Source organism: Bison bison, unplaced genomic scaffold (assembly GCF_000754665.1).
Source record: "Bison bison bison isolate TAMUID 2011002044 unplaced genomic scaffold, Bison_UMD1.0 scf7180017864330, whole genome shotgun sequence".
NCBI classification, from domain to species: Eukaryota; Metazoa; Chordata; class Mammalia; order Artiodactyla; family Bovidae; genus Bison; species Bison bison.
In genome coordinates, this window is record NW_011494902.1 from 5,754,997 (window position 1) to 5,766,513 (window position 11,517).

At 36.0% G+C, this 11,517-nt stretch overlaps 1 protein-coding gene across 1 annotated transcript in view; it reads left to right on the forward strand.

Moving 5' to 3' along the window:
• The window catches only part of THSD7B (thrombospondin, type I, domain containing 7B), a 724,891-nt gene that overhangs the window by 26,949 nt on the left and 686,425 nt on the right, over nucleotides 1-11,517 (forward strand). The window contains exon 3 of the mRNA XM_010853704.1: nucleotides 9,567-9,815. Coding sequence (XP_010852006.1) covers nucleotides 9,567-9,815 — 249 coding nt within the window. The remainder of the gene's footprint in view (nucleotides 1-9,566; nucleotides 9,816-11,517) is intronic.

An 11,517-nucleotide genomic window follows, 5' to 3' on the forward strand; every position in this document is an offset into this window, starting at 1 on the left:
CTGGAGTTGAGCTGTAGGAGTTGCTTGTATATTTTTGAGATTAGTTGTTTGTCAGTTGCTTCATTTGCTATTATTTTCTCCCATTCTGAAGGCTGTCTTTTCACCTTGTTTATAGTTTCCTTTGTTGTGCAGAAACATCAAGCTACAAACGGTATTCTTCACAGAGCTAGAACAAATAATTTCACAATTTGTATGGAAATACAAAAAACCTTGAATAGCCAAAGCTATCTTGAGAAAGAAGAATGGAACTGGAGGAATCAACCTGCCTGACTTCAGGCTCTACTACAAAGCCACAGTCATCAAGACAGTATGGTACTGGCACAAAGACAGAAATATAGATCAATGGAACAAAATAGAAAGCCCAGAGATAAATCCACGCACATATGGACACCTTATCTTTGACAAAGGAGGCAAGAATATACAATGGATTAAAGACAATCTCTTTAACGAGTGGTGCTGGGAAAACTGGTCAACCACTTGTAAAAGAATGAAACTAGACTACTTTCTAACACCATACACAAAAATAAACTCAAAATGGATTAAAGATCTCAACGTAAGACCAGAAACTATAAAACTCCTAGAGGAGAACATAGGCAAAACACTCTCTGACATACATCACAGCAGGATCCTCTATGACCCACCTCCCAGAATATTGGAAATAAAAGCAAAAATAAACAAATGGGACCTATTTTTTTTTTTTTAATGCAACTTTCAGTTCTTATACATTTGAGTCTCTAACAAGAGCTCTCACATGGATCAACTGTAAATATAATTTTGGCTTAAAAGCCGGAGAAATTTAATTTTAGTCTTGGCCATTATGTATTCTTGCTGTGTGCCCATTAGAAAATCACATAACATTTTTGAGGCACGAGTGTTCTTTTCCATAAATTGAAAGTAGAAGCTAAGACCTTCAAAGATTACTGATATTGCTTTCATCTCTAAGCATTCACACATATATACCAACATATCATTCTTAGTACTCTAAGAAATTTGGAGAAGATAAAATCCATTTTATTCTGAGACTTATACTGCACTTTAAATTCTGTTGAATAATGTTTTCTGGTAGCAGGAAATGAGCACAATACTAAAAACATTCCCTTTTGATAAAATATCACTCTCAAGGATATTTCTTCTCAAGAATGTAATATCTCAGTCTGTGTTCTGATCTCTTTATCTGTAGAAAAATCTCTCTATCCCACAGAAGCAACTGAACAGCGTATTTAAAAGAGAATTTCATGTTGCTATTTTAGCTCTAGTGCATGATTTTAGGTTTATTATCTATTGAATACTTTAAAATGATATAAATCACAGTAAGAAATTAAGAGGCATTTTAAGAGCTCAGCTTTACTATATTGTGGATTAGAAGAAAACAATGTATATATCTCAATTAGAGGCTCCCATTAGTAATAAATTCTAACCTAACATAAATGCCTTTTGTCATATAAGACATAAATTATCCCAGGTTACTGTGACCAGGAAGGGCATTTAGAAAAGGAAACTCGTAATCTTCCAGTTAAAATTTCTCAGGAATTCTTAATTATTTTCATGATAATTTTAAACTATTTCTTAAATTTGCAAAGTTGGTTTCCAGACAAAATTTTAAAAAGTCAACTTTTTCAATTGTCTTTACTCATTGAATCATATAGGCAGTAGGCAGCTTACTTTTAGTCTAGTTTCTAAAGTGGCCAGGGATTTCACATAAACCTGATATGTGCATGTTTTTCTTCTTCAGGTTGCTATTCTTATTTTCTGAGCTATTCCTATTAGTTTGATGGGAGAAAAATGAAGCCAATTTGGAGTCAAAATCATTAAAAATAAATAGCATATATTCTATCTGGTTTCCCAAATCTATTCTCTCAAGCCTATCTGGGTTCTGGTTCTTCTCTCTCCATTTTCCCATTCACATTTTATTCCCTGGTGTTATTTTCACAATGCGATCTTGAAATCATTCTCTATGTTAGAATGTGTAAGCCCTAGAAGCAACTGTTCTCTGCTTATTATGCTATAATTTGGGTAGCTGCTACCATATGGATAGCAGTATTTTTGCTAAATAATTGGAATATCTATACATTTGAACAGCACCCAGTTTTATTAAGCTTGCTAAAGTACTTTCTTAGTTAGTTGCAATTGTACTTCTATAAAAATAACCTTTTAACTGTAAAGTGTATTTTGCAAGTACTAAAGGCTGTAAACAAATATTACGTAATTTAGAACAAGCATAATAGAAATGAAAATTCTTTCACAATTCAATATTTCACTCATCCATTTTTAATTACTTCTAGCCAGTGTTTTTCCACATGTAGGGAAGATTGAGCTCTGTGGGAATATGTTGATTTATTGAATAGATAATTATGTGGCTTTTGCAAAGCGTTGTGTCAAAGGACTTTTTCAGTTTTTGGTTAAATATGGCAGACCGAACATAACCATTTATTACTGCTGTATTCTGGAACCCCACTTAAATAACAGTAAAGGAATAAAAAAGGCATGAACTCTCAAGGAGAAATATAATAGAAAATGATATAATAGTTTAAATGAAATGTCAGCAAATGAGGGAAGCTGGAAAGTAGATGGATGCATGGTGGTTTACCTAGCAGGGTGGAAAAAGCTGAATGCTCCCCCTTCAGTTGGTCGACCTGCCAAAAGCAGACCAGTTTACATGACACAGCTGTATCAGACACAAAGCCATTTTCCTGTCACATTTTTGCGTCTTCCATCACACACAGAAAGATATTTAACTGTCCTCTTTGCAGTTTTACAGGAGCCATCTGACTGAGCTCTGGCCAATGCAATGTGGGCAGGAGTAACATAAGCCATTTATAGGTCAAAATCATAAATCACTCTGGGCTATCCTCTTGCTCTCTCTACCTTTCTACCTAAAGGTGAACTTGGAAGACACATATTCTAGACGGTGAATTTATAAGATGAATACAGGGGCTTCCCTGGGTCCAGTGGCTAAGACTCCATGCTCCCAGTGCAGGGGGCCTGGGTTCAATCCCTGGTCAAGGAACTAGATCCCACAAGCTGCAGCTAAGAGTTTGCAGCCACAACTACAGTTGGAAGACCCAGGGTGCCTCAACTAAGAATCCACATGCCGCAATGAAGATGCAAGATCCTGCCTGCCACAGCGAAGACGTGGCTAACCAAATTAAAGAGAGAGAGAGAGAGAGAGAGAGAGGGAGAAGAGTATGAACTGAGTTCTCAAGTCTTTAGGTAGAAGAGACTCTTCTAGGAAGGTTGATAAACTGCATCAAAGACTAAAGTGTTTGTGAAGGGAAAATGAACATTTATTTTGTTAAGTCATAGAGTTTCCAGGGTTTATTTGTTACCAGAATACAGCCTATTCTACTCTGACCAATATAAGACTCTTAGAAGGTTTAAGAATTATAGGCAGTGGTAAGCAACTCTGATGACAAATATGTTCAGTATGCCTAAAAATTATTCCCTTCTCTGAAGAACATAGTCTTAAGTGTGAAACATTGTCCTCTGAACATGCAGGGTAAGTGAAAACCCATCCATAGTATGTGAGTATTCTGACAGCTCTTTCTCTAATCAGTTTTCATAAAGCTGAAGACTGGTTCTATACACATAGTGCAAGAGATAGCAGAAGTCCTATCTTAGGGAAAATGTGAGCTACAGAGTAGAGACTGATGGAGACCAACATTTGACGGTCTCCAATAAAGTAGTCTGAGTTCTGCATAATCACCCAACAGAAATGTTTCAATGAGCCTCGCCTGTGATCAAAGAGCTTCCCATCTGTGCTGATGGTAGCTCATTTTACTCGATAAGAGTAAAGGATCACTAAAGTTAAAAAAAAGTTATATATAATATTGTCAAAGATATTAAATATTTCACTCATGAAATAAAAGTAAAATAATATTAAAATAAATTAGGAAATAAAAAAATGTTGGACATTAAAATTTGATTGTAAAATATGTTTAAATTAATTAAAAAGTTTAAAGATAATTGAGGAAATCTCTCTGAAAGAAAAACAATACTGAAAATAGGGGGAAAAACAGAATTATATAGGTTAAACGAGGACAAATGAGTTTAATGTTGATGTTTCCAACATAGGAGTTCCTTCCTATGAAACACCACATATGAAAATATATATCAAATTGAGTGATGACCTAAATAGGAAATCAGAAATATAAAAGTTCTCTAGAAGGAAAAATATGAGAGTGTAGCTTATGACATTGGGATAGGAGAAAAAAAGTTTTGTACGTGGTGAAAAAAAAAAGGCACAAACTATAAAGGGAAAGACTAAAAAACAAACTATTGCATATCACTATATACACTATATATATCAGAAACACTATATACAAATTAAAAATAATATTACGAGAAAAGTTATGTAGCATAAAGAAGAAACAACAGGTTACTATGTAGAATTTGTATTTCTCTCTCTGTATTTACTTTTATCACCTATAATGTGTGTAAGTTTTCATCTTAAATAAGAAAAAGTCATCCCACTAGAAATATGTATTAGTTTCCTATAGATTCTATAACAAATTACAACAAACTAAGAGGCTTAAAACAGTGTAAATGTACTAACTTATTGTTTTGGAGGTCAGAAGCCTTAAGAACTCTTGAAATGAAGGTATTATTCTGTTTTTCCCTGTAGGTTCTAGGGGAGAATCTGTTTTCTTGCATTTTTCCTGTTTCTAGAGGCTGCTCACTTTCCCTGGGTCGTGGCCTTATATTATCCCAGCCTCTGATTCTGCTGGGCTTCCCGGGTGGTGCTGGTGGTAAAGAACCCACCTGCCAGTGAAGGAGGACATGAGACGTGGGTTCTGATTCTGTTATCACATCTGCTTCTCTGTCTCTGGCCCGTTTGCCTCCCTTTGGACTCTTTTGTAGTTACATTGGGCCCATCTGAATAATCCAGGATCATCTCTTCCTCTCAGTATCTTTAACAGTTGCATCTGCAAAGTTTCCGTTGGCAGGTAAGGTTCACAGCTTAGACGTGTTCGCAGCTTTCAGGAATTAGGATACGGACATCTTTGGGGGACCACTCAAATCACAATGCACAAATAATATGATGGTAAATTCATAGGATAGAAATCTGAGTAGTCACTAATGATTCAAGAAAAATATAAATACAGCTCAGTGGTAACCTGGAAAAACAAATACAATTACTCAACATTTGGGGAAAAAATAAGTCTAATAATACCAAGAATTTTTAGCATGTAGGAAAGGAAAAATATCATAATACCTATTATATTGCTTTACATGAATATTTATGGCCCAACTTCAGGCAAAAATACTAGGGAATTTGCTCACAGATGTATAGCAACATAGAGACATGCAAAGGAAAGTTTAAAACATAATCCTATGGAAAAGAAATTAAGCACAACCAAAAGGTATACTAATGAGAACATGAATAAATAAATTTCCCTGTATTCTTGTTGGAATATTGCTCACTAATAAAAATGAATGTGCCATATCTACATTTTTCAAATGGATGTAGAAGTCATAATATCAAATGAGAAAAATGATTTCCAGAGTAATATGAATAATAAAGAAATATTTAAGTAAAAAATTTTAAAACATACCAGACAATAAATATTATTTCTGAACATATACCTACTTAAAATATAAAAATGTGTAGAGAATAATAGAAATCAATTTCAAGGTAGTGGCTGTGTATGAAGAAGAGACATGGAACTAAGATTGTAAAAGACATAGGTTATTTACCTGAATTTATAATTTTTAAACATTTATTTAATGAAATCTGAAGCTAAATGTTAGCTTTTGCTAGCAGAGTATGGGAGTGTTTGTTACATTACTCAGCTTTTCTGAATGTTTCTTTAATATTATCTTAAAGTAGTAATTGAAGCGTAAATGAAATGAGGGTAATTTTCTGTTGGTTTTATAAGTGTTTCTGTCCTTATTTTGTAAGTAAAGAGATTTCCTTACATTTCCAGAGGAAGTAATATTAACTAGAGTAATTTTTGGTTTCAAAGGTTTCCTTTACAGTTGAATACTTGTGAAGTAATTTGCAAATGACAACATACTCTATAAATGTCAAGAAGGTTTAATTACCTTGGCTTTTCTGTCTTTTTTTTAAAAAGCTAAATTAGCAGTATATGTCTGTTTTATTAAAAAGCATATCACCTTCTGTGAAAGAATTGAGTCTTATTTGTGTATAGACAATACTCTTTGTTTGGGGCTTTAGTTTGTAAGGTGACTCTACTTGGGCTGAAAGATATTAATACTCTAACTCTGGACAGGGTAAGCAGATCACATTTTATTATTCTTTTTCCCATAGATAATGAATCTAAGTAGCCTTCAGACTAAGGTCATGGAAATGTATTTTGATACAGAATTCAGGATACAGATATTTCTGATAGACCGTTTAGTGCTTAATCCACTATTTCAGAAAAAGAACTAATCTCACTGATTATGTTAGACCAGGGCTTTAAGTGGTACCTTTTATGATTACTCTTTTCAATAAAGGAGGTAAGTTGGTAAAAATAATATTAAATATTGCTATTAACTTATAACATTAAAATAGTAAATATGTAATCATTAAGACATATGCCCATCCTAATTCCAAGAATTAGAAGCTGTTTTCAGAATTACAAAACCCCTTGATTAATTCATCCAACTCCATGCAAATGCTTGTACTGTTGGAGTCTTACCCCTTCTTCTAGTCCAATAGGAAAAATTCATTCAGGGAAGATGAGAATCACAACTGGTAAATGGTAAGGACCAAACCACTACTTCTGTAGACAAAGAACTGTATAGTGTGGGATCTTCATTATGAAAAGAAGAAGAAAATCAACTTTGGAAATTAAAACTCTTTTAAAGTATACACACATTTAAAAATGTTATTAAATCCATTTATTAGGGCTACCTTAACAAAATACCATAGACTGTAACTTAAACAACAGATATTTATTTGGTCACAATTCTGGAGGGTGGATCAGGTGTCAGCAGGACTGATTTCTTCTAAGACTCTCTGCTTGGCTTGTAGAAGGTTGTCTTCTTTCCATGTCTTCTTATACTCTTCCCTCTGTGTGTGTCTGTGCCCTAATGTCTTCTTATAAAAGGACACCAGTCATACTGGATTAGGGCCTACCCTCATGACTACATTTTAACTTAATTACTGCTTTAAAGACTGTCTTCGAGTACAGTTACATTCTGAGATATTGAAGGTTAGGACTTCAACATATGAATTTGTGTCAGGACATGACTCAGCCAATTATGTTTTCTGAAAAGTCAAAACCTAGAAACTTGTTAATCAACAGTTTTCTGTTGTGTCATAAGTTTAAAAAAGGTGGTCCTTCCTTCCATTCTCCCCATTGTACAAAGATGGTACACTATGATTTAGGTGGGAAATTTTCAACAAAGATTCTTCCTATTTTCTCTCAATCCCAAGACCCCCAAATATCTAATTGAAGTGAGTAATGATAATGAGGTATACATTGCTTTTTTCATTTTGAAGGGGATCATATGATCTGAATAGACTTTAAAAAATACTGTACCAAAAGTTTATACCATTGTGAAATTTGAAAACCATACTAACTCTCTGTGGTTTCATGAAGGATGCATGCAAGCATGCTTGCTAAGTTGCTTCAGTCATGTCCGACTCTTTGCGACTCTATGGACTGCAGCCTGCCATGCTCCTCTGTCCAAGGGATTCTCCAGGCAAAAATGCTGGAGTGGGTTGCCATGCCCTCCTCCAGGGAATCTTTCCCACCCAGAGATCGAACCCGTGTCTCTTAGATCTCCTGCAGTGGCGGGGGGTGGGGAGGTTCTTTACTACAAGTGCCACATAGTGCCCTTCATGAAGGACATCTGTACTGAAATTTCACCATATTTTACTCATTGATCTGGCCAAATGTAAACATATATTATTCTCCCCTGCACCATCTTCTATAAATTATTTCTTTATTGGCTCCCTTAATTTTCATTATTTTTCCAAGTCAGAAATTTGGAAACATTTTAATACTTATCTCTTTTTAAATACATACAAAGTAACCGTTGCCAAACTCTGTCTGTAGGGGTTGTTCCACCCGGTTTCATAGGCCCAGTTTTGAAAGTCAGTGTTTGAACAGTGTTTAAACCCTTTCTTTGATTTATATTCCTGTCAAAATTATGCTTTTCTTTCATTCAAAGTAATGGATGTCTTTGACTGAAGAAGGGAAATACTAACAAGATGAAAAAGAAACGAATGTCAATTAATACTTGAATTATTATTATCTTCCTACATGAATGTGACTTCCTCCACTTAAAATTATTTAATACTCAATTAAATCCAAAGTCCTTAGTCCATGACATGAAGCTTTTCCAGACATACTTTTTACATAACCACATTCCTAATATTTGTCCACTTTTCTCTTTGAATTTTATGTGCCCTAAATGTGTCCATTATGGCTTTTACTTTCTCCCATTGGCGTGCTTTTGAATATTTGACCACCAGTTCTGGTGGTTGAAGGTTCAGAGTAGGGTAGGGGGCTTGATTTGTAGCATTTGCTGATTTCTGTAGTGTAACTACTCTGACCATGGCTAAGTTTAAGCTAGTTACATGAAATCAACTGGCTTGCAAAATTCTGGAAATTTTATAGTTGGTCCTTGTTGAATGGTATATCCAGTTCTAGCATACCACTGGTTCCTATGCCCACAAATTTTACCTCCAGGCTTCAAATATGCTACTTACTTGACTTGATTTTAAGTCTTCTTTCTGTGCCCGAGAAGTTCCCATTAATTTTTTAAAGTGTGTTTCAGATGTCCGTCCGTCTTAGAATTGCCCCCCTATCCTTACCCCAGCTTTCCCGTGTGGTCTATCACTGCCTCATTGGTTTTTCTCTTCATCATTGGAAATGGTTTTATGTTGAGTTCACCACATTATCATATCTTTTTATTTATTTATCTGTTTTCCAATTACACTGTTAGCATTTAAAGCACTTCAGTCTTGCAGATGAGGAAATTGATGTGCAGAGCCTAACAATATGGGGAAACGTAAGGCCACATTTGTTTATTTTTAATAGACCAGTGTGCAAAAGAATGGACAGATTAATACTCAAAAGCTTACATTTACTTTTCTGTGACCTTACACAGATGATTTAGCCTTCCTGACCTTACGTTTTCTCATCTACAAGTGGACGTAATAATAGGTAAACTCATGAGACTGTTGTAAGAAAATGCCCATGAAGCACAGTGCAGTATCTGACACTGAGGAACCAATGAATAAAGAGGAACTGTAGGCTGTGTCAGAAAGTGCAAGCACATGAGAAGAACCTCCATTGTTTCGGAGGATGCTTTGAACAAGGTACAGGATAGACTCATCTTACTTATGTGTCTTGTGAGGGTGAAACATTGTAACTTCACAGTTTCAGATGAAATCCAGTGTTCATTCTTAACATGTAAGACCTTCAATAGGTTTATCATGATGCCTCTAACATTAAAAAAATTTTTTTCTCTTACTTTAGAGCTTATCATGAAAACTTGAAAAACCCAGGTTTCAGGTTTGTTTGTTTGCTTTTAATCCAGACTAGGTGCTTCATAATGTGATTGCACTCTCTTAGCCCATGGCCTGCTGTTTTCTGTTTCTGTTCCTTCAGCCTTTGCATGCAAGATTCCTTCCCTTTGACTGTCCAGTCCTGCATCATGCCGAAAGACTGTGAAACCACTGAGTGGTCTTCCTGGAGCCCCTGCTCTAAGACCTGTCGTTCAGGGAGTCTCTCACCAGGATTTAGGAGCAGGAGCCGCGATGTGAAGCACGTTGCTCTTGGAGATGGAAAGGATTGCCCTGAACTTACCGAGAAAGAAGCCTGCGTTGTCGAAGGAGAGCTTCTGCACTTATGTCCCAGGTATTGTGTATTCTTTGGCATGAGTGTTCAGTTCTATATAATCTGATTTTATGTGATATAGACATGTTACCGATCACTATAGCTGTGTCTCATACTTGTCGAGTCTTTACTCAGTGCAAAGTTTCATATTAGGCAGTAGAATGCAATGGGGTTAGGGCATAGGCTTTGTTGATCCCCTGGCCTCCAATCCTACTTCTGAGACTTTCCAGTTATGTGCATTTTGGCAAGGGAGTTAAATCTAGTGCCTTAGTTTGCTCTTCTACTAACTGTATTTACTTCATCTAGCACCTGCCACAGCATAAATGTTTAATAGCCATTAGTTATCATTACCTGAGGTGCCAGACCTAATTTTTCTGATAATCTAAGAAGTCATTCATCAGTATCTTCATTTTGTAAATAAGGCCATTGATGCTCACAGAGATTAAGCAATTTCTGAGGTTACATAGTTAATGAATGACAGCCCCCTGATTCTAATGACACTCTTTCTCTGAAATTCACTGTCACCCTGGGGCACTGTTTCTATTTCAGGTCCCTAGGGAAATGGAAAATGCTGGAAACGGGTTGACACAAATTAATAGCTAAATTGAAGACCTTGATATTGGTTATATTTTGCCTGATTGTGTCGCCTTTGGTGAAGACCCCAGTGTATTTTCATCTGGTTGTTGGCTTACAATGGACTCAGTCTGATAATGATAGAAGTTGTGCAGAAGTCAGTTGGGGATGAATTTGTGATAATTCCTGCTGCACAGCTGCCCTGAACTATATCTTTAGTCTGTAGCTATATTAGATAGATCTTTTCTAGTTTCTTATTGTATCTAAGATTTGAGACCATTTCCTCAGTGAAACAGTGAAGCAAAACATACCGTACTGTAGGAATTAATCACCTGGGATATGTGGAGTATAAGCAGGTTACAGACTCACCTGGTGTTGTGGATGGGCCTGGCTATTTCTTATACTTGAAAGAATGAGTGAGAGGAGGGCAGAGGTTGGGGAGTGGGGTATCGCTGAGCAAGTTCCTTTTTTCACATTCTTAGTCACACACTTCTTCCACCTCACCATAGAAATCGGGGTTGATTCAACATACTCCTTATATAATGATTGTTCATTTTTTAGTAAGATGACCACTTATATTTACATCATTTCTTTCCTGAAAAAGAGAGAAAACAGATGCAGTTCCTGATTCTTGACAGGTTAACCTACTGTCACAGAATCCTTCCTAATTGTATTGAGTGTGTGTTCAGTCTTTAAAGACACTAATTTTGGGGCAAAGCATGAGATTGGAAATAAAACCTGAGGTCTCTGTCCTTTTGAACTTGGATAGACCTTGGGTTAAAATTGTATACCATTACTTTTTAGCTGTATGTGTTTGAAAAAGCTATACAACTTCTTTAAGACATTCCCCTCATCAATAACATGTGTCTAAATATGCTGCCTGTGTTGGAGGTTTAAGAGCTGCACACTAGCACTGTCTATCCCACTGCTTAGCACATAGGAGGCACTACAGGTGTACTGATTCTTATTGATATTTTCAGGTGGGTTCATTTCCCCCAGTAAGAGAATCTCCTCTTGGAAGGCATACTGTAACGAGTTCAATTCAGTTGCTCAGTAGTCTCTGACTCTTTGCAACCCCATGCACTGCAGCATGCCAAGCTTCCTTGTCCATCACCAGCTCCCAGAGCTTGCTCAGACTCATGTCATCCAA